This window comes from Perca flavescens, chromosome 3 (genome assembly GCF_004354835.1).
Source record: "Perca flavescens isolate YP-PL-M2 chromosome 3, PFLA_1.0, whole genome shotgun sequence".
Taxonomy (NCBI): Eukaryota; Metazoa; Chordata; class Actinopteri; order Perciformes; family Percidae; genus Perca; species Perca flavescens.
The window spans coordinates 3,696,506-3,723,909 of NC_041333.1; the positions used below are offsets into that span (position 1 = coordinate 3,696,506).

At 39.8% G+C, this 27,404-nt stretch overlaps 1 protein-coding gene across 1 annotated transcript; it reads left to right on the top strand.

Moving 5' to 3' along the window:
- Window positions 1-784: 784 nt before the first annotated feature.
- On the top strand, window positions 785-26,590 carry LOC114552199 (glutamate receptor ionotropic, kainate 1). The gene is made up of 16 exons (XM_028572829.1): window positions 785-820; window positions 3,297-3,513; window positions 3,637-3,894; window positions 11,238-11,419; window positions 12,307-12,360; window positions 12,825-12,998; window positions 15,023-15,166; window positions 21,186-21,293; window positions 21,822-21,863; window positions 22,255-22,368; window positions 22,454-22,657; window positions 22,757-22,980; window positions 23,395-23,513; window positions 24,114-24,331; window positions 24,851-25,076; window positions 26,071-26,590. Exons 1-16 carry the CDS (start codon window positions 785-787, stop codon window positions 26,358-26,360), a joined length of 2,610 nt encoding a protein of 869 aa, XP_028428630.1. The 3' UTR covers window positions 26,361-26,590.
- Window positions 26,591-27,404: the final 814 nt, after the last annotated feature.

A 27,404-nucleotide genomic window follows, 5' to 3' on the forward strand; every position in this document is an offset into this window, starting at 1 on the left:
ATCCACCAAAAACGGAGAGAGAAAAAAAGGCGGAGCATGCGCATAAAGCTTGCAAAGCTGTATAGAAACAGACCGTAGAAGAAGAAACCAATCAGCTCGACCGCGGTGCACCGTCCTCCATTTTCCATTGCAGATTTAGTACAGCCTCATGCCAGAGGCGAGCGCGGTTGGTCGTCATAGCGATGCCGCAAGAAACTGCCGTGACCTAACGCAACACACACACACAGAACATCAAAGGTGTTGTTTTTTACTCTCGGCAAGAAAAATGTTTCAAAAGAAGCTGGAGGCTCGCCTTTTTTGGTTTTCCATTATGGAAAAAAGTACCTGGTACCTGCTAACAGGTACTTTTTTTAGTACCACCTCAGTCGAGGTTCCAAGCGAGCTGAGGCGATACCAAAAGGTGACGTGAAAACCTGCAGACTCCTGATTGGTCAGAGATAATCTGCATCGCTAGCGACAGACGGGGGTGTCCTGAACAAACCTGGCATTTTAAAATAGTTTAGCCAGCGGTGTTTCGTTGCTGCTTCCAGCTTCTTTTGAAACAAGAGTAGCCGTAGCCTACGCAAGTGGCCTGATGTGTATACTTGTGCGCGTCGAGCCGGCATGTGCGTGCGTGCGTGCGGGAGAGTGTGTGGTGAAGCAGGGAGAAGTGAGAGAGTGACGGTGATTAGCTTCGGAGCGAGTACCTACTCTAGAGTCATAATAGTGAGATTTCATGTTGTTTATGGAGAGAGAACCAGGAAATGAGTCGGGGGGAAATGCAACACTACCAAGCGCCGTCGCTATGACGGCCAGCCACACTCACCTCAGGCACGAGGCGGTACTAAATCTGCAATGGAAAATAGACTGGGCACCGTGGCCGAGTCGAGCCGAGCCGAGCAGGTACCATGCAATGGAAAAACACCATAAAATTAGCAGGTACCAGGGACTTTTTTCGTAATGGAAAACCAAAACAGGCGAGTAGAGTCGAGCCGAGCAGGTACCATGTAATGAAAAACACCACAAGTGTCATTCGGTTTTTGTCATGACAAGTTAGAGTTGGGGTTAGAGTTAGGGTTCATGTGTCATGACAGTGTCATGTGTTCATGACAGTGTCATGTCACTCTTATGTAGATACCTTCAAGTAAAGTGTTACCGCCTTTTTTACCGTCATTATTTTCTGAGAATCTGAAACGATTACTTTGAAATTATTAGTTGCAATTGATAGAAATGATTTTATGTATTGTAAACGGATTATCTTTGGATTTTGAAAGGATGGTAAAATAAGTAAATGGTACACGCGAACCTTGGGCTCAGGAAAATATTATATTATAAATACACACAGTAACAGATTTCCAAAACGACGTGCCCTGAAAAGCGCTCCATTATGATGCTTTCAGGTGCAAGTTTGTACTTAAAATAATTACTATAGAGACAGACATGACGAGGAACAGCTGATGATTATGTTTTAGTAAATGAAATATGTTTACTCTTACTACAGTCTATATCATGCAGTTTCTACATGAAAAGAGTGGACGACGTTAATCCACTGCAGCGTCATTTAGCCTCCGAGTCTCTTACACTGCAATATAAAAGGGGACAATGACAGACAGAATTACAAACTAGCCATCACATTTCACAATAAACGGATTCTTTAGTCCTATCAAGTAGCAGAAGCACTTCATAGGACTTCCACATCACAGATGCTGGTATTAATGAAACCTCCCTGTCTTCTACTAGAGAACCTACAGGTTACATACACATCCAAATAAGTAAGTCCAAACTAAAGAAGGAAGCAACTAATCAGCTAAAAAGAAACATGTATAGAAAGAAAGAAAACATAAAATGTAGGTATTTAGAGAGTAAATGATTAGAATTTCTGATTTAATGGAATACAACCCTTCATAGCAACAGTGTTTTGGCAGCCGGAGCAGAAACACTTAACCTCCTTACAGTAAATTACATTATGTTATGGGGCTTCATGATGTGATACTATAAATCACAAGCTGGTGGGTAGGTACACACTTAATATCATTTCATTTAAGGTGACTGTTGTCTAGAGCAGTACAGTGAAAAAGATTGGAAATGACTGGAGGTGAATGAGTGCAGCGCTTCATCTGTTGAACTGGACTGAATTACTGTGAAAAAGGAAGTTGGATGGTTTGCCGTGACAATGTATTACTGGCTATGTTTAGTCCCTCGACAAATCAATTTCTTTATTTTTCTATACTAGTTGGTTTCGCCTTTTTTCACTATTTAGAATTGATTTATTGTATAGATTACTTATATTTTATCTTTATACTTGCTGTACCTGTACTTTTTGCTCCGTGGGTTGGAGATAAACATATTATGGCTGGCACATATTAAAGTTGACTTGACTAGCTGCGTATCTGTTCTATAATAAACCAAAGGTGAGGCATGTCTTCCTAACAAAATCATCCCACAAGCATTGTGATATTTAGGCCATGTAAATAGGGGGAAGTCAGTAAAGGACAAGCTTTTCTCTGAATGAGATTAAATCCTGCCATCTCAACCAGGTCCCTTAGTAGCATTATGTGGTAGAAGTACATAACAAATTGGGCCACGTTATGCAACTGCCAGAATTCTGTCATGGTAACCTTCAAACGCTATAATGGAGGTGTATAACTACGCTGAGTGAAGTCAGTCGATCAATAGTCTCGCATTGCCAGACCTATCTCCACAGGGCTGTGAAGTAAAGTCTGGCTATTCATACATTCTGGGATAGGTGGGAAAAAGGTTCTGGGTTGTTCCCATTTCTATAAACCAACCAATCACAATCGTCCTGGGCGGTGCGAAGCTCCGGACACAGCGACGGTGGCTCTGCTAAATAGTCTCAGGAAGGAACTTGTTTTGGTGGACAATTTTCACCCCCGCAAAAGAAAACTCCACATACAATATTGAATAAAGTTAACTGTTGTAAGCTGGATACACGGTTAAACCTCATTAGCTCTTACCAGTGTATTAGGGTTAGGTGTGTACTTCCTCCACAGCAATCCCACCAATCGGTCCCAAAATGTCCCAGTTAGAGAGGAAATGCAATAGATATATTCTTTTGTAAATCTTTATAATCATTCACTGAAAGAACCAAGCAGGTCTGCCTTGTTGAACGATCCAAATCTTCTTTAAAACCTGCCATTTTTAGCTTGCCGGAAGTTGTTGTGGTTACCTAAAGCAAAGGGATTTGAGAACGGCCACATAAAGAGAGCGGAAGCGTGAATGTCAGGCTTTTCCTGGACATGTACTTCCGTCGATCTATTCTAGACTATTCGATCAATAACTTTTCTGCTTTTGTTCAGTGTGATTTGGCTAATGCTCTCACTTCCACCGTTTCTTCTCTTCATACAGGCGGCATCTTTGAGACGCTTGAGAATGAGCCCATTAGTGTTGAAGAACTGGCCTTTAAATTCGCAGTTACCAACATAAACAGGAACCGGACCTTAATGCCAAACACCACATTGACCTATGACATCCAGAGAATAAACCTATTTGACAGTTTTGAGGCCTCGAGAAGAGGTAAGCATAACGTCGTTGAATTCTGAGAAAGTTTTTGTGTTGAAGAATCAATAAAGAGATTGTGTCTCTCCTGTTGGTCATTTGTTATTTTCTCTCTCTCCACTCTCTGTTTTATTACTTCAGCCTGCGACCAGTTGGCTCTGGGTGTTGGGGCTGTTTTTGGCCCCTCTCACAGCTCATCTGTCAGTGCAGTCCAGTCTATTTGTAACGCCCTGGAAGTCCCTCACATCCAGACCCGCTGGAAACACCCCTCAGTGGACAACAGAGACAGCTTCTTCATTAATCTCTATCCTGAATACACCTCCATAAGCCGAGCTGTGCTGGACATAGTGCAGTACTACAAGTGGAAGACGGTCACTGTTGTCTACGAGGACGCAACTGGTGAGTCAAACCAGTCCAGCATTAAAACACATTAGCAGCCGAATGTGTCAGCACGGATTACAACATAGGTAGCACACAAACGTTAGTGTCCAATGATATCGTACATAAAAGTAATGGCCACATGAGTGCATTTACACTACAGCCCGACCGATAACAACGGCCCGCCGATATTAGGAATTTTCAAAAAAAATGGAAATCGGTATTTATAATGGCTGATAAATGATTTTTATTTAATATTCGTTCATCAGAATCATTTATAATGACAAATAAATGATTCTGATAAATGAATATTTAAAACACCCTTCAACCATGTTCTGAGTGTTGGCGTTGCATAGTTTGTCCACCACTTTTCGTTTCATATCTTAAGTTTGTATTTGTATACATTTTATTTATCAGAACTTTAATATATTTTGATGTTCCTCTGTTCTGTTATGACAATAAAACAAACAAGTTTATTTTTAAACTGCTTTATCATATTACTTTATTGAGGACTCCTAAATAACTAATGTTAGGGAAATCTGTTTGTTTTTACGCGTTTCTGGAGATAGATAATCCAAGAGATAGATAGATAGATAGATAGATAGATAGATAGATATAGGATTTTTAAATAACCAAATATGTATATCGGTATCAGCCTTAAAAATCCTTTATCGGTCAGGCTCTAATTTACACAAATGTGGGATTTGGTGGTTACGTTAGTACATGCAGGGTTTCCCCTACCATTAGATTAGCTGTTGGCATTCATTCACCTAAGCCGAATGAATGCAAAGTCAACGTGAGCATCAAAACTTTCTAAATGACTTTTGTCAGACTTTATGATTGTAGTTGGTCCCCAGTGGACTTCTTTAGTAAGTTTATCTTTAAGCTTTTTTGAGTTTTATTTATTATCCGCTTTGGCTTTTCCAACGTTTTAGACACAGCTATGTTAATAATAATGGTCCAAAATGAAGCAAAACTGCATTTTATTTATTTATTGAAAAACAATACGCGCACCTAAGTCATCCACAAACCTATGGGAAACACGGATATGGGTAAAAACTGTACATGTGATACAGTATAACCACATGAAGGTGTGGAACCTGAACACTGAAGTTAAAGTGGGTTATTGGTAGGCAGGAAGGACCTCCATTTTTTTAAGTTAAGAAGCTTAACCCTCGTGTTGTCTTCCCGTGGACCATGCACTTGTTGTCCACCCAGGTCAAAACAAACTCGCCATTTTTCTGACGCTTTTTTTCAACGTTTGTCGCTTTTCTCCACTACCACCAGTACATCACTTACACCAACTTATTACTGCTAGTTTTACTAATTATTTTTTCAAATTCATGGTCAAGAAACCTCATTTTATATGATTTAATACCACAGAAAACCCAAATTTCCGATATAGAAACTTTGAAAATGGGTCAAATTCAGTTGCTGAATCTGTCTTCATTTCAGATCGAGGTCAGTTTAAAAGAGTTGTCAGATTTTGAGAGGCGTTAGTCAGGCTCATCCCTCTCGTCATTTCCGGGTTAGCTCTCCACCAATCAGATTGGCCATAGAGGTCGACTGCCCGCCTTCCGATTCAACAAGTCAAATCGGCCCAAATTAAAGCAGATGGCTCCTCCGACTGATGACGGCACAGTACACACCGAATAGACTCGAGTCACCGACCTCGCCAGACTGTCCAACGGCCGATAATCTGGTTGGTGTGTCGGCGCCTTAACAATTCAATTCAATTTTATTTATAGTATCAAATCATAACAAGAGTTATTTCGAGACACTTTACAGATAGAGTAGGTCTAGACCACACTCTATAATTTACAAAGCCCCAACAATTCTAATAATTCCCCCAAGAGCAATGCGACAGTGACGAGGAAAAACTCCCTATTAGGTGGAACCTGGGACAGACCCAGGCTCTTGGTAGGCGCTTAACAGACACACTTTCTGTGCAAAACAGTGTTGGAAGGTTCCCTTCTGTTGTAAAGCTAATAGGTGAAAATATTATGGATTACAGCAATGATTTACTGTATATGTATTGTTAAAAAGGTTTACAGATCAATACATTTGATTAATAGATTAATTAATCAAGACAAAATGAATAAACTATTTTATTTATCAAACAAAAATGCCAAAAGACTCTCCATTTCCACTTTTAAAAACGTAAGGATTATCTGCTTTTCTTTGTTTTTAAACCACTGTCCTCAAATAATCTGTTTTTTATTTTTACTGTTGGTCAGACAAAAGAAAGCTACTTGAGCATGATAGACTGAGATCTGGGAAATTGTGAGAGCCATTTTGCAATATTTTCAAACATCTAATGGACTAAATAATTAACGGTTTAACCGTAAAAAAAACAACTGACAATTTGTTTAAAATCAATAATTGTTGCAGCCTGTTTACACAATTCATGTTAATGTTCACTGTAACTAGTAGCCTAGTACGATATGTCATGGAAGAGATTAACAGAGTATGGCAAAATACTATAGTTTAGACTAAATCACTATGGTTTACACCACAGATTTACTGGAATAATATGCCAAATTGACCTGCACATGTACAGACATCCCCATGTGCCAACTGATACAAGTCAGGTCACTTTATCAGTACCCGTAGGTAAACTAGTTTTACAGTCTCAGAGGCGTCCTGCCTCTGAGACTGTAAAACTAGTTTACCTACAGAGAGGTAATGACACATGGGTATACGTGCGGCATTTTTTTTTTCTCCAAAAACTGAATGTCCCAAATGATGAGGGTCTTATTTGAAACAGGCTAGTTTTTTATTTTTTTTTATTTTCCAAAAACGGAGCGTCCCAAAACTACCATAAAGCTACCGTCTGCGGGATTATGACTGAACACCTTTAAATCAGAATCCCTCCCAGATGTAGCGGTACCCATGCGCCCAGTGCTCCGGTTGGTCTAGAGTAGCCCGCCCCGGGCCCTCGGATCCGGGTGGCAAATTTCAGCAGAGCCGTTCGTGACTGGGTCTGGGAGCGGCCGGAAAAGCGCTGTAGTGTTTATTAAAAAATGTTATATAAACATTTGGCCTCATTTGCCACACAATAGCTTCCGAAGAACGGGGTCGCCCTGCCATTTTTTTCGCTTGTAAATAATTCACATTTGCAACAAAATGACTTAATAAATGACTTTTTGAGCTGCAAACTTGTCACGCGCACATTAATTACTATAAAACACCTGTTAAACAGCACAGGTGGTTTAGCAGGTTCATAATTAAGGACATTGTTTAGGGGAATTTGGGACACTAAACTGCACTTATCGCTAGCTACCTAAAACATGGGTCTTACCTTTAGAAGAGCTTCTTCTTTGACTCGGTGTCCCGTCAGCAGGCCAGACTCCACAACAGAACGTTTGGTTTTGACGGCCAACGTCTTTACCCAGTCTCGTTTGAAATTGTGATCATAAATTGCATTTGACAGCAATGTCCGCCGGGGGGGGTATAGCAGTGACATATCTCACAGTCTGCATGTCGCCGAGGCCGTAATGCATCGGGTCATTTGGAGAGAGAACAATGTGATGGTTTGTTATCCCGTTGTTGGAAACGATTCCATTGCAGCGTCAAATCTCCCGCCATTGCTGTCTCAATGGAGCAAAGCCTTCTTTTCTGGCTCATAAACTAGCATCCGCCAACTTTACCGAGCAAATTTAACTAAGTTGGCTTAGTTCCTGATGACCAAAGTCATATGCCAGTGATTCTTAGCTCGAAAAAATCATAGACAGTATATAAAAAAAACAGACTAACCGCTTATGACTTTCAAAGCACAAGTCTTGATTGCGTGGTGCCGAGTAGAACGTTCTTCTTCTTTGGATTGAGCACACTGGACGCTGCAATGGCGTATTGGTGCCCTCAACTGTTTATTACAAACAGTCGTCAACATCATCATCGTCATTAATAAATACTGCGCTCGAGCACACCATCCCTATTATCGAAGTAGTAGTTAAAGACAAGTGCGTATCTACACCAGCCTAATTTGAATGTTTTATTTTGAAAGCCGAAAGTTTAGGTCTGCAATATCGTCGAGTTAAATATGCCGCAATTCCTCCCTGTGACCACTGGAGGGCAGTGAACAGATATAAAATGAGATTTAAAAATTAGCATTGAGCGGTACCAGAGGTGGGAACACATATATATATGATATAAAGTTCACCTGTATGGCTATACAATTTTGCCAAGATAAAACGCTAGGTGGAGATTGCGACTGACCTCAGTGCATTTAGAATTGAGTGTTTATCGCCCCCCTGTGGTCATGAAGGAGAACTGCAATATTGAATTCGTCAAGCTAGCATCAATAGTGACATGACAGTTTGTGCTAGCACTTCCGTTGACTGATTTTAAAATAAAATTCAACTCCAAATTGAGTTTGACAACATGACCAAATGTAATATTGTGCTGGTAAGGATCTCCTTTTTGTACTGATACGTTAGTGCCCTTTATATAGAGAGCACGGCCAACTGTATGTATACATTTGTTAATATTAATTTTGACATAACATATGATTCAACAAGAATACAGTATTGTCGGTCTTGATGCTAGGAGATGACGGTAATGTGTGCATTTAAAATCGTTGTGCTTACTGCCCTCTAGTGGTCGCAGTGAAGAACTGGGACATCAAATGAGTCAAATTAGCGTCAATGTAGATTGAAACTTCCCTTAAACACTTTCAAAATACAGTGACCAAACCTAAGCAATGACAATTTTTTAAAATTTATTTTTTATTTCACCTTTATTTTTACAGGCAAGTCATTAAGAACAGGTTCTTATTTACAATGGCGGCCTGACAGGTGGCATTAGGGAAAGGAAAGAAGGGCGAGATAATAAATACATTAGAAATACATACAGTTTAGAAATGACTTAAAATACAATTTGAAATACTACACAGAAAACAATAAACACGTATATCGGGATAAGTGCACAGGTACATGGGTAAGAGAGGGAGAAACCATTCAAATATTTAGCTGGAAGAATTATTATGTAGAGAAGCAACTGCAAATGTCCATGAATAAGGATGATATCATGGTTTTGAAGGATGAAATGGAAATTAGTTTGTCCAGTTTGAGAATCTTTTGCAGAGCATTCCAGTCACGAGCGGCGGCAGAGTTGGTTTTGGGAATGAAGATGAAATTAAAATTTAAAACTTATCCAACCAAAATAATTATTAAATAATTAGGCTATATTAAATGTTGTGCTTGGGGCTGCAGCTCCTCTTTTCACCCTGTGCAGGGCCTGAAGTTAACTTTTTTGACCACCAGACTTTTTACCAGCCAGTTTATTTATTTCTTTTGCTTCATAAAATGTGAAAAACAGGAATTGCACAAACATTGTTCTTTAACTTGTAATAATACACATTTAAGTGCTGTCAAGTACCACCCTACAGACACAATGACAATTCACAGTTAGCTTGATAACACATGCATGCCAGCGTACGCACGCACACACACGCACGCACGCACGCACACACACACACACACACACACACACACACACACACACACACAGTGCTAACTCAACAGATATAGACCTACCTAAACAAATCACACGCGGCTGTGTTGATAGCTGATTTAGTCACGTAGACAGGTCCTGGTAGCACACACATCTGTGCAACTGTCATCGTACTGTAGCCTACGTCAGCATTGCATTATCTCATCCCACCTCACCAACAGTTTAATACTTACTCGCACATCCAAACCTAGTCAGAGGGCCTCATCTTCTTTCCGATCGCATGAAACAGCATCCTCTCAAACTGCTCTGCTTTCATGGATGTCAGTGCCTCGACCGCAGCGGTCTCCTCATTCTTTGATTTAAAACTTATTGTGTGAAGGTAGCTTTTTGATGACTCGTGGTCCTTAATTGCGTCTAATTTTAAGTTTTTAGTCCCGATTACAAAATGATTTGACTTTGCTTTCTCTGAGCCATGAGTCACTGCGCAGTACATTTTTTCAGAACTGCTGTCATAAATCAGCCACTCACGAACCTTGCTGTTATCGCCAATTGTCCACTTTGTATTAAAACGTCTTCTTTTACTTTTCTTTGACTTATCCTCATCTTTTGTTGGTTGTTCGTTTCAGCTGGCCTCTTTACCCCAGTATGTGCCGCACACATTTTTTGCTTAAATCCAACAAAATGGCGGACTTCGTTGAAATGTAAAAGAACAACAATTGCAAAAAAAAAAACCTAATGAATCACTCAATTCTCATTGGCTACCTGCCAATGTGGCAGGTAGATTGACAGTGTTATCCGCCAATTGCAAAATTCACCCGCATTTGGCGCGTGGTCGGGTGTTAATTTCAGGCCCTAACCCTGTGTGTTGAGCTCTCTGTTTTAGCTACAGAGTGAGGCATCTCACTTCTGTTCCATTTTTGTTGGGAATCGCACAAATGCGCAGTACCTAGGTAAGGACTACTAACCAGTCAGAAGCAGAGTATGAGGGCGTGTCCTGATAGTACCTAGGTAAGGACTACTAGCCAGTTAGAAGCAGAGTATGAGGGCGTGCCCTGACAGTACCTAGGTAAGGACTACTAGCCAGTCAGAAGCAGAGTATGAGGGCGTGTCCTGACAGTACCTAGGTAAGGACTACTAGCCAGTCAGAAGCAGAGTATGAGGGCGTGTCCTGACAGTACCTAGGTAAGGACTACTAGCCAGTTAGAAGCAGAGTATGAGGGCGTGTCCTGACAGTACCTAGGTAAGGACTACTAGCCAGTCAGAAGCAGAGTATGAGGGCGTGTCCTGACAGTACCTAGGTAAGGACTACTAGCCAGTCAGAAGCAGAGTATGAGGGCGTGCCCTGACAGTACCTAGGTAAGGACTACTAGCCAGTCAGAAGCAGAGTATGAGGGCGTGCCATGCTAGCAGCTAGGTGAGCATTATAACGTGTGTTCCAAAGTGACCACGTTTGTCTCTGAAGTAAAGGCTGGACTACAATAGAGCTGTTTGGAGCAGTTTGTGAACAGTGTTTTCTGTTGGAGATGGTAAGTCCCTTTGGGGGGGACTTTGGGCTTTTTCACTTTGTAAACCTATAATGTGCACAAAAAAGATATAACACAATAAAGGAAAGGGAAAAAGCCCAAAAGCATAATATGAGCACTTTAATATCTTTAGAAAAAGCACCTCAGCTGTGTAAGAAAATGTATTAGGCTATACATTGAGACTGCATGCAGACACTGAAGCAGAGGCATTTCATTGAGCACTCAAACACAATTAAAAGCTGATTATGTTTTAATTACATAGTAGTCTCCCTTCCACTACACCACAAATAACCTTTTTATTTCGAGAACTATAGTTAAATGTCTCCAGAGGGGGGCTTTGTTTATGTTTGTGATCCTAATAATGGTCTTCTTGTCTTTTAATTTAAGGACTGATTCGTTTGCAAGAGTTGATCAAAGCTCCATCCAGATACAGCATTAAAATCAAGATCCGCCAGCTGCCAACCGGAAGTAAAGATGCACGTCCTCTGTTGAAAGAGATGAAGAAAGGGAAGGAGTTCTACGTCATCTTTGACTGCTCTTACCAAACATCAGCTGATGTTCTCAAGCAGGTGAATAACACACATCTACCAGCATGCAGTCTACACACTGTCCTCAGGGATTAATTCATAACTCAACACCCAAAATGCAATGTTCTGTCAGAAATCCAATTTGAATTTTTCAGTGGAGAGTACTTTCTGTATTGCTTCGAGTTTAATATCCACTATGTGCAAGATAAGTCTAATTCTATCCCCTTCAGAAATCCCATGATCATTTCCATATCCAAGCAGAGCCCATTGTTGAGCCAGACATACACATTTAGAACCAAAAGCTGCACAGAAGATGAATTGGTAACACAACGCTAACATGAGCAAATTGTGACATATACTCACTCGGTTAATTGTTGATGCTAACCATGTAAACAATACAAAATGAGGCAATTCAGAAAATGGGTGAGATGTGTAATTTGCAAGTGTCCTTGGTCTAGATGCAGTGATGTAGTCTATGTGATACGCAGGTATACACAGTATGCCCACTAAGAAAGCTCCAGGATTTCCATATACCCATATTCCATATTACACACATCAACAACATACTTTGCTTTATCATTTTGATATATTTTGAATTGTCATCTGTGTTTTACTTCTTCACAAATAAAGGGATTTCCACCGCAAATTGGTGCATAAAAGTGTGTCAGAATGCAGGAAATGAAGGTGTTGATGCACAAAACTTCCCTGGGGGAGGACACCCAGACTCCCCACTATGAAATGCCCCCCCCACACTAAAAGGCCCATTCTGGCCCATATATATAGGCCCATACATATAAAGTACAGTATACCCACTTCAATACATTAGACTACACCACTGTATAGATGTGGTTGGATAAGGAAGGAACAGATGATGTATGCTAGCTGGAGAAGAACTAGATGTTTAGTCCTTCATTTCTCATCCTGTTTAGATCTTGTCCATGGGGATGATGACTGAATATTACCACTTCTTCTTCACCACACTGGTAAGGAAAACTGCTATCTAAATTTCTCCATCTCAAGAACACAAGAAGGTTGTTTTTTTATTTAACGTAAGTGCACGGGAATTTGGACTCTTGGGATTCACTTTGAAACTGGATTGTAAAACCTGATGGATATGCAGGTTGGTAACATGCCACGTAATTACCCTGTTCCATTGTCTTAATCAAGTGTCCTTTTATCCTACGCACGCTTAGATGTGTGTATTCACCTAGAGATCCTGTTATGCAAAGATTATGCAGATGGACTCAAACATCTGTGTTTTATAATAAGATTGCTGGGTGTTTTCAGTGCCCTTGGCATAATTCCATGCTATTATACTGTATATTCTCCCACTGTTTTAATCAAGTGTCCTTTCATGCTTGCTGAGTAACTCTACTGTAATCTACTTTTTGGGTATTTCTAAGCAGAATCACATTCATTCTGCACTGATGATGTTGCACTTCTACAGGACCTGTTCTCCCTCGACCTGGAGCCCTACCGCTACAGCGGGGTCAACATGACAGGGTTCAGACTGCTCAACATAGACAGCCCTCCGGTGGCCTCGGTGGTGGAGAGGTGGGCCATGGAGCGACTGCAGGCTCCCTCCAAAGCTGAAACTGGAATGATGGAGGGGATGATGACAGTGCGTTTACCTTCCACCTTTCATTCCTCATGTTAAAGTGGGAGCGTGCCTATGTTCCCACATTTCTAAGAATTAGTTTTCCACTGAAAATTAGGTCTTATGTTCCCACAGCCCTATGTTCCCACATTTCTAAGATTGTTTTTCAAAATTAGGCCCTATGTTTCTACAGTTCCCACATTTCTAAGATTGTTTTTCCAAAATTAGGCCCTATGTTACCACATTTCCTTTTTCATAAATTTGTATCAGATTTTATCCCCCATTCTCCCAATTTGGTAGCCAATTACAACCAACCTATTATCCAGTAGCAATGGACTACAGATGGAATGTAACCCTAACCCTAACATAGGGCCTAATTTTAAGAAAATCTTAGAAATGTGGGAACATAGGGCTGTGGGAACATATGGCCTAATTTTCTGTGAAAATTAAAATTTTTGAAATGTGGTGTGACGGGATCCCGGACGAGCCCCCATGTCATGACCTGCCTCAAAGGTATGACAAAATGTGGAGAACACACGTTTGCTCTATTAAATCAAATTTATTTAAATAAACAAATGTAAACGTGCTATCAGTTTATCAGTAATATGTGTAGTGTATTTGTGTAGGTTTAGCAGTTTTAGAAAGCAAAAGTAACTCAACCCAAAGTCCAAACAAATCAAGCAACTTTGAGGAAGAAGAGAGGAAGAGAGAAAGAGAGGAAGAGTGACTGCCCAGGCACTCCTATTTCTGGACATGTTCAGAAATTCCAGTTCCTCCAGATGTCAATCATCAGTCCTTATTAGCCAATCCCCAGATCCCAGCAACCAAAGGGACTTAATAGGTCTTAAGGCCTTGGAGCCGTCACAGTGGGAACATAGGGCTGTGGGACCATTGGGCTGTGGGAACATAGGGTTGTGGGACCATTGGGCTGTGGGAACATAGGGCTGTGGGACCATTGGGTAGTGGGAACATAGGGCTGTGGGACCATTGGGCTGTGGGAACATAGGGCTGTGGGACCATTGGGCTGTGGGAACATAGGGCTGTGGGACCATTAGGCTGTGGGAACATAGGGCTGTGGGACCATTGGGCTGTGGGAACATAGGGCTGTGGGACCATTAGGCTGTGGGAACATAGGGCTGTGGGACCATTAGGCTGTGGGAACATAGGGCTGTGGGACCATTGGGCTGTGGGAACATAGGGCTGTGGGACCATTAGGCTGTGGGAACATTGGGCTGTGGGAACAGAGGGCTGACCCCGTTAAAGGTCTGTCAAGTGTAGGGGCTGTGTTTCTCAGTGGGGACACCCATGTTAACAATGTCCTCTCTGATTGTATTGGGAATCCCAATACAACGTGCCATAAAGGTCGCTAAAGGCCCGTTAAATCTACATAAAACGTTTCGCTTTTCGGCCGAGAAAAGTTGATTGAAAAGAAATCAGTGAAATTAGCCAATCTGATTTCCACATTTTGTTTTCCTGATTGATTTGATTTTATGTATGTGTTCAAGCAAGTTAGGACAATTTCATTAGTAATTTAAAATAAACATAATTTGCAAAACATCTCACTATCAGAGGAAAATAAGTCAAATTGAACTCTAATCAAATTTTATTTACATATTGCTAACTTTGCCTGTCAGACATGGGCCAAAAAAACTATACTCTTATATTAAATAAGGCCATTCTCAACATCGAGACATAATCACTGAGAGATTATATGTAAATGTGTAAACGTGTAGCTTTACAAACAAGACCTTTACAAACAATTATTCTGAGCCCCACACTTGAGTCAGAATACGGTAATCCACCATGGTGCTTTCTGATTGTACACACAATCAGAAAGGTATTTTGAATCAAATTGCTCACCAAATTGGGCTCACTGTGGCTGATTGTGGTCTGATTGCTTTCCATGTTAGTGAAACTAGCGCTGCAGTTTTTGGGGTATGCTTTGAGAAACCATACGCATGCTGTGCATGTGCATCCACAGTCCTGATGTGATAAGTGCATGGCACGATCCTCGCTGATGGATGCTGACGATCGCGCCTCTCTTTCAGACTGAAGCCGCTCTGATGTACGATGCCGTCTACATGGTGGCCGCTGCCTCGCAACGCACCGCTCAGATCACCGTCAGCTCCCTTCAGTGCCACCGACACAAACCCTGGCGCTTTGGGTCACGCTTTATGAACATGCTCAAAGAAGTGAGTATGGTTTATGAATGTGTGACAGCCACCCCTCTTCCTCGATCCATTCATCCATCCATCCATCTGTTTCACAGCCTGCTGCCTCTATTTCGTTTCCCTGGCTGCAGGGGCAGAAACAATAGCGTTAGGAGATCAGATGTGATGTACGAGGAGTGTGTGACACTTATATTTAAAACCATTTTTCTCAGGAGATAGGGATTGACGTCATGTGCTGCATGTTGGGGGTTTCCTAAATTAGTGGGTTGTCAGATGCTGACTGAGAGCTGTAGCTTTTTATACTTTTTATACGTTTAATGCAAAGAGAATTTTTTTTCAAAATTTCACTCTAGGTGCTTATTGATTTAAGTTTAAAGGATGCTATAGTAGGTGTATTATCTTGTGTAGATCTTAGGTTAATGAAAATTTTAAAAAACGTATTCAATTCTGCATGAACTATTGATCTGACAGCAGATGGAAGAGGAACACAATGCACACAAAAGTACACTGACAGTTTGAAAAACAAGGAAAATGTCTCAGTTTAATTGTGGAAGCGGACTTTCAATTTAAATGTAATAGGTTCACTCGTTATTTTGCACTTTCCAATTAGATGTTTCTTTGATAAATGAGCTTTTAAATTGCAAGTGTGGACAGAATATTGAAGGACACAGGCAGTGCCGAAGAGCCCAGAGAGCAGAGTGTGAGTAAATGCACTTTTCAGCTGTATAGCCCCAACAGATATTGTCTGGAATTAGACTTGTGATCAGCGTATTTACATTAACACACTGAAGTATAACTAGAGCTTCTGGTCTGTTGGTGATTAACAGTGTCCTTTCCTGCATTCTGTCTTCTACTTGATAAACATGACGTCCTATATCTTGGCGAGCATTGTTTTTATTGCAGTGCATTCATTTAGAAGGACAATACTGTGTTCTTTTCATGTTTTGGCCCATTTACTACAAATCAGTGGTGGAAGAAGTATTCAGATCTTTACTTAAGCACTAAAGGTACTAATACCACACTCTAAAAATACTCTGTTACAAGCAAAAGTCCTGCATTGAAAATGTTACTTAAGTAAAAGTGTGTAAGTATCATCAGGAAAGTGTACTTAAAGTATTAAAAGTACTCAATGCAGAAAAATCCTCACATTTTAGAAACGGTATTAATTGACAGTTGTGTGTTTGCTGACAATGGTCTAATTTTAGCTGTGCTTGTAGGCCGTTACATTGTTGCGTAGTTTCGTTTATAATAAAACATTGTATTTTATAAACTACATGTGTTTTGTGTGAAGAAAATCCTAATTTGTAAAGTAACTAAAGCTGTCAGATGAATGTAGTGGAGTAAAAAGTACAATATTTCTCTCTGAAATGTAGCGGAGTAGAAGTAGAAAGTTGGGTAACACTTTACTTGAAAGTATCTGAGTGACATGACACTGTCATGAACACATGACACTGTCATGGCACAGTCATGACACATGAACCCTAACCCTAACTCCAAACCTAACCCTAACTTTTCATGACAAAAACTGAATGACACTTACTAAAAGAAGCGTTATGTCATAAACGTTTATGACATGTTCATGACAGTGTCATGTCACTCTTATGTAGGTACCTTCAAGTGAAGTGTAACTGAAAGTTGAATGAAAAGAAAAGACTCAAGTAAAGTACAAGTACCTCAAATTTGTACTTAAGTACAGCACAACTTGAGTAAATGTACTTAGTAACATTCCACCACTGCTACAAAGCATCTGTGCTTTACACTACCAGCCAATCTTTTCCAAAGCTTACCATATAGTTCTTGTGTTAGTCATCTGTGTACAGGCTCAGCAAAAGCTAAGCAATCGACAACCAGGGAGGCTAGATCGTGAACACCGAGGAGGTTTAGAGGAGAATGAGGGGCAGGTGTGGGGAAAGGTGGGAAGCGCTGAGGACAACTGCTGGAGGGTTAAATAATAACAAGGTCTGAAATGACAGGAGAGGTTAGTGGCAGCCGAACAGAGGACTTATTAAAATTGATATTAACTGGTAGAAACCATGACAGTTTGTGTCCATTCAATTATTACTGCATCAAGATCAACTTACAAGACTTGAGTCTTTTCTTTTCATGCAACTTTCAGTTACACTTTACTTCTACAGAGTGACATGACACTGTCATGAACGTGTCATAAACATTATAAATAAGTCATAAACGTTTATGACATGACTTCTTGGTTTTTGTCATGACAAGTTATGGTTAGAGTTATGGTTAGGGTTAGGGTTCATGTGTCATGACTGTGTCATGTGTTCATGACAGTGTCATGTCACTCTTATGTAGATACCTTCAAGTAAAGTGTCACCAAACTTTCTATGTAGTCACAGTGAACATCTTGTCTATCCTTATCTCTATTGGTTATATTTGGGTGGTAATGCTGTTGAGAGGTAGCGTATCTGCGAAGTCTGCTAAGTTTCACCCATGAGAGAGACATTTTTGTGAAAGAACACAGACTTTGTTCGCGGTGTTCCTGAGAGTATTGTCAGGAGGGATCATACTGTCCAGCAGTAGAGTGTCTGCTCTCAAACGTTTTTTTTGCACTAGAGCTGAGAGGGAGTGGTGTGTTGGTTCTGCTTGACTGGACCGTTTGTGAATTTTCTTATATTTGTGTAAACTTTATACAATGATTTCCCATGATCCTTCTCACTATTTCTGTGACAGTGTGGTTGACAGGTATGACTGATTTGAAAGGTCTGCACTGCATTACCACCCAATAGATATGTAACTTTGACAACGATCAAATTGGACATGATGTTCACTGTGGTGAATCCCAGCAGGTATCTGCGAGTGGCAGCCTGGATGCTGGGAAATACATTCAGAAACACTGTGGTACGATTTGGGAAATGATCAGCAGTAGTACAGAATTTAGGTGGTTAAAACATGCAAAATACTGATATGATCCTTTAAGATGGTTTAGTTCAGTTTAGTTTAGTTAAGTTTATTTGCACAAAGATATAAAGTACAGTAAAAACAAACTATTACAGTGCAGGAGAGGAAAGAAACCTAAAAGGCTTATTCAGGATCCTCCCTTATACAAAAAAAAAACAAAACACAACTAAAACATGATAATTCCTCTACAAAAAATAAAAAGTAAGACAAGCAATGAAACAAATGAACAAACAGGTAAACATAAAATAAAATATATATATATATATATATATATATATATATATATATGTATGCAAAAATAAGGGAAGGAATAAGACAAAGCAAACAAAAATACAAGCCGTAGAGCCCGAGAATAATTACAATCTATGGAAATGATCCCAACATAAGGTTTAAAATGAAATTAGAAACTTCTCTAACTGTGATCTAAAGGCTGGCAAAGAATTGTATTTTATAACTGTGTTATCTGAAGTGTCCGAGCAAGACAGTGAATCCTCACCCTGCACTCTGCTCTCATGGAGGAGGGAGAGCAAAAGACAATTTCCCCTGCAGGAATCAACCCTGTATCACATATTTAATGCTACAAGATAAGTTTTGCAGAGAAAGTTATATGAAGAACTCACAGCTCAAGGGAATGAGGCTGAGCTTTGTGCACTTGGACTATTTTCCTAAATGTACCAGTGATTTGTTGGTGCGGCTGGTGTATCGAGAGGCCTGAGGGAGGAGTGTGAAAAAGCAAATGAGTTTTTCTCACAATGTTGATGCTGATGGTGTGTCCAATGTATTCACGGATAATCACTTTTTATCATCTGGATTCTCCAATCCGAGAAGATCCATGTCATCACTACATGTACAGTAATAACACCAACACATGGTCGACACAGAGACACTTTTGATTGGTGGGGATTAAAAGAGACTTAATGACATGAATAAATCTGGACTAACGGGTCAAGTAGGTCTCACAGATGTGTGCAATAAGACTGTGTGAAGCGGTCTAATCAAAGAGCAACTTCACCAAATGATACCGGGTAACCTTCTGTAGATGCGAAGGATCTTTGCATTATAAACGGATGTCAGAACTTAATGAAGGGGATAGCGTTCATCAGGGTTGGCATCAAGTTTGATCTTAAATCTTACGTTTGTGTGTGTGCGTTGCCAGAGCCTCTTATTTAAATCATAATGTGAAGCTTGTGAAGCGGTACAGCACTTTAGAATGATAAGGTTAGATTAATTTCACTCTCAGTGGCGTTTGGTTTGTTGCTTATTGTATGTTGACAAATGGCTCAGGATACATTTGTTTTGGTTCCAGTAGATTGAATCAAATTATTTTCAGCTATAAACTGACTGATGCAAGTTTCTGTTTAAAGGCTGAAAGAACAAGATGATGAAACATAAAGGCTCAGAGTTGTTTGGCATCTCTTAATACACCTGAAATTAATTTCTAACAAAAACATCCTCAAGGCTGAGCCACATAAAATGTATATATCAACACATTGGAGTATTTTGTAGAATCTAGTGCACGGTGTACTGTAGCATGACACTAAATTAGTTACCCAGATTGTTAGATTATATATTACAATCACTTATAGTAGCAGCGACGGACAGTTCACCCAAAGACCCAATAAAACCTCTCCCTCTTAGCTCAAAAGTCATTTATTCATCCGGAGAGTTTTGTTAGGATTTGTGGTGGTTTGGCATTTCGCCAGCAGGCTACCATGTGCTAAGTGGCATTTGGTTTGTGTCAGTCCAAGTGCCACCAATAATTTCTCGATCTGAGAGCACACACCGACAGGGAGCTCCACTACTAGCTTCAACACAAGTCCTTTTCAAGATAAACAAGTCACGCAGCTCTTCTCCCATACACCGACTTTATTTCCCAGACGTATTTGGCTATTATTATCGGCTTCTGTTCACTGGAAAAACCTAACGGCTATGTCCATTTTCAAACATAATAACTTATTACTGTTACGCTTACTCACAGGCCTTGTTGTAATCAGTACTGTCTGAGAACTACTTTCTTCTTAAGAACACCAACCAACTGTCTTATGTTTGTATATTGTTATAAGTTATTGTAAGGCCTGAAAGATTGTATGCTGTATCTGCATATGTATTTGTTTTGTAATAATATGATATTGTGAAGTAGGGGCAGGACCTAATACGCTGTATGCTTCCACCTGCTCCTTATTGAACTTATCTTAACTTTTTGGTCTTTGGTAAATTCTGATTGTTTGTGTTTTAATTTTGTGGTTTTTAATTTTTTTTTTCTTTTGATTGTTCAAGATAAATAATTAAATAAAAAAAAAAGAATAATAAAAAAAGAATAAACTGTTCAACAACAAGTTGTATGGTTAGTCAGTTTTTTAGTGATAATATGTAAATGAGGGGAGCAGCAGCATGTTTTTGTTTTCATCAATGTGTTATTAGATTATTTCTCAGTTAGATGTGATGCAACAGTCTCAAATAGGAATGTGGCTTGGATCGAACCTCACCACGCTTCTAAGAGGTTTGATATGTGACGATTTTGTGTTATGAGTGAACTGCTCCTCTAATTCTATTTTCATGACACTTTGATACGCGAACCAGAATGAAATTGAAATTTATGAAATGCCATTGGCTGAACATGGCAAGTTTACAGTAGGTCACTGGCTGTATTGATTTGTAGATGTACCATCTTCCCTTAAAGAAACGAGCTTCTCAGCTTCCTCCATCAGTGCAAAATTGAGATGCAGCTCATTTCTCGGAGCCCTCTGTAACAGAGATTTAACGTGACTGTTATTCAGCTGAGCTCACTTCATTATCAACTGCATTCAAATATCTCGGAGCTCTGCTGCCCACCCGCTGCTCTTTACTCAGACAAAGGCCATGCCTGCCTGCTCCATTCACATCACTGTCCACCATGTTATATACTCAGAGATATTTCCATTAAGGATCCAGCCAGTGCAAAAATGCCCATTAAGATGCAGTACGCCTTTTGTCAGTGTCCTTTGCTTAATGTAGCACTCATCAATTATTAATTTTTTAAGAACTGCTTTAATTTTTTTCCCAGGCTTCTGCTTGACTGGATTTATGACATTAAAAATGGAGGGATTCATTGGTTTTGTTTTCTGCGCTCTCTTTGCCACAGGCACAATGGAACGGCTTGACGGGACAAATAGTAATAAACAAGACAGACGGCCTGCGGAAAGAATTTGATTTAGATGTCATCAGCCTAAAGGAAGATGGCTTGGAGAAGGTATCCGACTAACTATCTGACCCGTGTCTCTTTACTGTCAGTACATTCACAGAAGGGCTGAAAGGAGAAGGACAAATATAGACAAACCACTGCTACTCACTGTAACCTCCTTTTATTTTCTAAAATTGCAGAAAGATGACTTGTCTGTAAAACAATATAAGGAACCTTGAAATCTGGTGCACGAGCTGTTTTGACACATAGCTCGTACGAATAATTGTAGCTGTCATTTTAAAGTCAAAAGTATGTGGATGTTCCTTTAATCACATTGACAATGCTTCTCTCAATATTGGCAGGTCATTAACAGGCCTGTTATCTGTTAATGACGGATATCTTCACGACAAAAAAATTACATGTTAAGTTAACACAGTTGGAAGTATATATTTAGATTAAAACATCATGAGAGCTGTAACCAGAGGAGTTTTTCTTTTCTTATTATTTTTCTCTTTTAAGCCAAAATTCACAGTCATTGTTCATTGTGAGATGAAGGGCTCTGTGATTAAAATGCTTTCTCTTTATTATTTCTGCAAGACAATCACGGGCAACAACCGCCTGAATAAAGTGTGGAAAAAGGTCTGTACTTTAGCTGCCCTGGTAGCCTAAAGGAATACTGACATGGTTTATCAATTTACTCTACCTGCTGCCCTTTGTGATGTCTCCCCTTTTTCACAAAAACAAAAAGTTGTTAGGTACTGGTGGAAAGAAATGTTATACATTTCTGCACTTGACATGGCATTTCAATTTTTTTTTTTTAAATATTGCAATTTATATTTCCTTCCTTTTACGTTTTTCCCTCCCCCACTCTCATCTTGGTTTGTTCTTCCACAGTAATATTTCTGCTTCCCTGTATTTGTTTCTTTTCCCTTCTTTGCATTCCTTATCGTGATCATGTGAAGGTGACTCAGGCAACTCGGATCTTTGAAGTCCAGTCAGTTTGGTTATTTGGATATTTCATTCTTTACAGATTGGTGTGTGGAACTCCCAAACAGGCCTTAATTTAACAGAGAGCAACAAGGACTCATCCACTAATGTGACCGACTCAATGGCCAACCGCACCCTTATTGTCACAACTATTCTGGTATGACTCAAAGCACTTATCCAGCACCATTGGATCAGAAATGTCTTGATGAAATTAATTAAGTCTGTTATGCACCTTATTGCAGGAAAATCCTTATGTCATGTATAAGAAATCGGATAAGCCCCTGTATGGAAATGATCGCTTTGAGGGCTACTGCCTGGACCTGCTCAAAGAGCTCTCCAACATTTTGGGATTCTCCTATGAGGTAAAGCTGGTTTCTGATGGCAAATATGGAGCTCAGAATGACAAGGGAGAGTGGAACGGCATGGTGCGAGAACTCATTGACCATGTGAGTACCAATGAATATTATGTGAGATGTTATCGGAGGGATCAGCAGCATCATCTGTTTTTGACTGTGGCCCTGCTTGATGTTTTTGTTCTGTACCAGGTGGCTGACCTCGCCGTGGCCCCTCTTACTATCACATATGTAAGGGAAAAGGTGATCGATTTCTCCAAGCCCTTCATGACGCTAGGGATCAGCATCCTCTACCACAAACCCAACGGCACCAATCCAGGGGTGTTCTCCTTCCTCAACCCACTGTCTCCTGATATCTGGATGTATGTGCTACTGGCATGCCTCGGTGTCAGCTGTGTGCTGTTTGTTATTGCCAGGTAAAAGCATAAAGCAAATTCTAATAAATGGGACCAAAGAATTAGTGTGTGTAAAAAAACAAAATCCTTTTCTATAGCTTCAGCTAGAATTAATTTTATATGTTCATTATGGTTGGTCGTTATGTGGCTAAAGTTAATATTTCACATTCACAGCATAGAATCAGTTAACAGTTGCCTTATCATCTTAAAATATGTTGATGACACTATCGTAACTGTAACCTTGGTCAGAATTGAGTCAGAATGACTTTTGCCTGTTTGCATTATGATATTAACATGAGTTTAAAAAAGAGGCTTAATAGTAAAAAGTAGTAAAGAGTAAATTCCAACCACATGCCTAAATATGGTGTTATGTTGTCATCATTGTATTTTATTTACACATTTTTAATTGTGACTATCTTAATTCTTCACCTTCAGGTTCACTCCCTATGAGTGGTACAACCCTCACCCCTGCAACCCAGACTCAGATGTGGTTGAAAACAACTTCACTCTAATAAATAGTGTGTGGTTTGGAGTTGGAGCACTTATGCAGCAAGGTATGCTTACTGATTTTATTATTATTATAATTGAATAATGTTATCATGCTGTTCTCATACCTGGCAGAATGTTCCTTTTGGTGGAGCACCTTTAACCATCATCTTCATACATAGAATAATGTTTGTGGTGTGCCTGGGGAAAAAATAAGGTAGTTAGTGTCGTGGCTATTTTTGTTACATTGTAGTATCCGAAGATACCACAACATAATGTATCGTCACTGTCTCATAGGGCTGGGCAATATATTGATATCGTGATATGAGACTAGATACTGTCTTAGATTTTGGATATCGTAATATCGTAAATGGCTTAAATGTTGTCTTTTCCTGGTTTTAAAGGCTGCATTACAGTAAAGTGATGTCATTTTCTGTTACCTGACTGTTCTAGCTCTTCTTATTTTTTACCTTTACCCACTTAGTCATTATATCTACATTACTGAAGATTATTTATCTAAAATCTAATTGTGAAGATATTTTCTTAAAGCACCAATTGTCAATTGTCAATACCGCCATCGAGGTATTAGGACAAGAATATCGCAATATCTGATTTTCTCTTTATTTGTTTGTAGAATTTATAATATACCTTGAGTTGTTCTTTTACAGGATCCGAACTGATGCCTAAGGCCCTCTCTACGAGGATAGTCGGTGGAATATGGTGGTTCTTTACATTGATCATAATCTCCTCATACACTGCTAACTTGGCTGCCTTCCTCACTGTGGAGAGAATGGACTCGCCAATCGACTCTGCAGATGACTTGGCCAAACAAACCAAAATAGAGTACGGTGCCGTACGAGATGGCTCCACCATGACATTTTTTAAGGTAATCTTCTTTCCCCTATACAGTAGTTGGGAAAGTAACCATACAACAATGGGGGAGGGATGCAAACAAGAACACCACTTTTGAATTGAATAAGCCTGACAAGTGTTACCCTTGAGTCATCAGTCATTACATTACCATGACATGTGCTGTCTGTTGGGTTGGTGAAAAAGAGTAGGGTTAAAGGTTAGTATCTTAGAAACTTCCTTATACACGCAGATTAATGAAAGCCAGTGGCCAATTTTTCTATAAAGACTTCAAGGTTTTATTGTTTTGTCTGTAGCGCAACAATAAGTTTATCTGAATGTACAAAGAAAATTGAATGAACTTGGGCAGATTTGTACACTCTTGTCACATCCCGTCTTCTGCCATGCATTAGAATGATTACTCCAGTCAGCAGATAGTCTTCTAATACTGTCAACCACTGACGATGTATCAACATTATCTGATTTGTTGTTTGCTGTGTTGACCATCAATATGCGTTGTTTTAAAGGTCCATAAATCCTGATTCTGATTCAACAGAAATCTAAGATCTCAACTTACGAGAAAATGTGGGCATTCATGAGCAGCAGGAAAAACACAGCTTTGGTGAAAAACAACCGGGAGGGGATTCAGAGGGTTCTCACCACAGACTACGCTCTCCTGATGGAATCGACCAGCATCGAGTACATCAGCCAGCGTAACTGCAACCTCACACAGATTGGAGGCTTGATAGATTCAAAGGGCTATGGAGTGGGGACCCCGATTGGTAAGAGAGATGAATAACAAACTACACAGTAACAATGATAACCAATAAATACTGCCTATCTGACTACAAAACAAACCCCTAAAGTAATGACGCTGGTAATGGCAGAAATAATGTTTAGTAACACTTTACTTGAAGGTATCTACATAAGAGTGACATGACACTGTCATGAACACATGACACTGTCATGACACATGAACCCTGACCCTAACCCTAAACCTAACTTGTCATGACAAAAACCGAATGACATTTAATGAGAGAAGCATTATGTCATAAATGTTTATGACTTGTTTATAATGTTTGTGACACGTTCATGATTGAGAATGGATACCCGACCCGAGCCTGATGGGACCCGAAGGGCCGAGCCGGGTTCGGACAGATATTTAGAAATGATGTTCGGGTTCGGGTCGGGCTCGGTCACATCAGTGCGATAAAGGCATTGAACGTTTTAAATTTAAAACAGCTTATTATGTAGGTAGCCAATGGGCCTGTTTCACTTGACGCAAAGGTTGGTTTTTGTGATTAAAATACATTTTAAATATTACCCTAACATCCGTCTTCCTGTGTGCGGAAATTTGTTTATGTAGCTGTGACAACAAAACACGAGCATATTAGGCTACATGTAGCAGCGCAACGATGGAAGACGTTAAAAAGAAGTTGGCCTCAGGAGATTAACGTGCGCTTGTTGCCCCGTGTGCGCTGATGCGCTCATCTGTTGACATTTCCGAAAAAGCTTTCCACACAAACAAACGAACATTTGTCATTAGTATGAGAAAAAAATGAAATTTTAACTGTGTCTGGCTCGGGCCGGGCTCGGACATAAATATCTTAATGCCTGTCGGGCTCGGGTCGGGTTTGGTTACTGCTCTGTCGGACGCAGGCCAGGCTCGGACAGAAAAATGCGGCCCGATCTGCACTCTAGTTCATGAGTGTCATGTCACTCTTATGTAGATACCTTCTAGTAAAGTGTAACCTAATGTTTTTTATCCTTCTGCAGGCTCCCCTTACAGAGACAAAATCACCATCGCCATCTTGCAGCTTCAGGAGGAAGGGAAGCTGCACATGATGAAGGAGAAATGGTGGAGAGGGAATGGCTGCCCAGAGGAGGACAGCAAAGAGGCCAGTGCTCTGGGTGTGGAGAACATAGGGGGAATCTTTATTGTGCTGGCAGCTGGACTAGTCCTCTCAGTTTTTGTAGCAATTGGAGAGTTTATTTACAAATCCAGAAAGAACTTGGACATTGAGGAGGTGAGTGTTGGTCAGTGCGAATGGCACAACAAGTATTAACACACTAGGGGACTTTATCGAAGACTGTTATGAACCCTACTACACATTTGCGTTGTCATTGTTGTCTTCAGAGGACTACAGTAATCACTGGGCCAACAGAAATTTGAAGTCTGAATGTGTTGAACTGCATTGTTACAATCAAAACAGAAATACTTTTTAATGCAGATTTTAGTGTTTTCAGTAGTTTTGACGTAGAGCACATGGATGTTTTAGTCTTCATTGGAAGAATACATTTGAAACCCTTTTTATGATGACAGATGGTTGTTTACTTCTGACATCATAACACATGACCATCTTGGCCTTGCTGTTTTTTTTGCAAAAAAACTAACATTGTTTTGTGTGAAAAAAGAATTGTCATGCCATGTGGGTAAGTAATGCTGTGATGATTGTAAGTGTTATCTTTTGAGTCATGTTTGCCATGTTCATTTCAACAACTGCAGTAGGTTTGAGAGTATTCTGTTATAAAATGTTGGCAATTTTCATATTTATAGCACACAGAAACTTTGACATAACAGCACTTATTCTTACCACTTTTGTATGTACTCATGTATTTAAAAAAAAAATCTTTGATTTATTTAATGACGGTCGTTTCCAATTTGTTTATGAATGAGTGTTCCTACAAAATGTTATTTAAGTTGCTTGACACTCAGGCCATCAGTTGCTTACAGTCTATACTTCTTTTTTATTATGAAGTTCATAAACATGCATGTATATGTTTCGTCATGTTGGAATTGTTTCAGAATGACTAAAGTTATGTGAGAACATTACATCCTTTAACCTTTTATTCTGGTTGTTTTGGTTTTAATTTCTCCCTTTCTCTGCATGCACAGCCTTTTCCTTTACTGGAATTCTTTCATGAAACGCTCTTGTAAAACTTGTGTGTCTATTTGATTGTTGTGATACTTTTCAATTCTCTTTCAATCATTTGTTTTGGCCGATTCTGGAGAACAATTTTAATGAAATAGTGCAGAGAACAGAAGTTATGAGTTAAGTAACCTCAGCTTTGCTTATTATTGTTGGCCTGCACTATAGAAAAACCTAGCC

Coding starts and splice junctions, on each gene's coding strand:
- LOC114552199 (XM_028572829.1), top strand. CDS start 785: ATGACGGCCAGCCACACTCACCTCAGGCACGAGGCG. Junction 3,895..11,237: donor TGTCTACGAGGACGCAACTG/GTGAGTCAAACC, acceptor TTTTAATTTAAG/GACTGATTCGTTTGCAAGAG. Junction 12,999..15,022: donor TGATGGAGGGGATGATGACA/GTGCGTTTACCT, acceptor CCTCTCTTTCAG/ACTGAAGCCGCTCTGATGTA.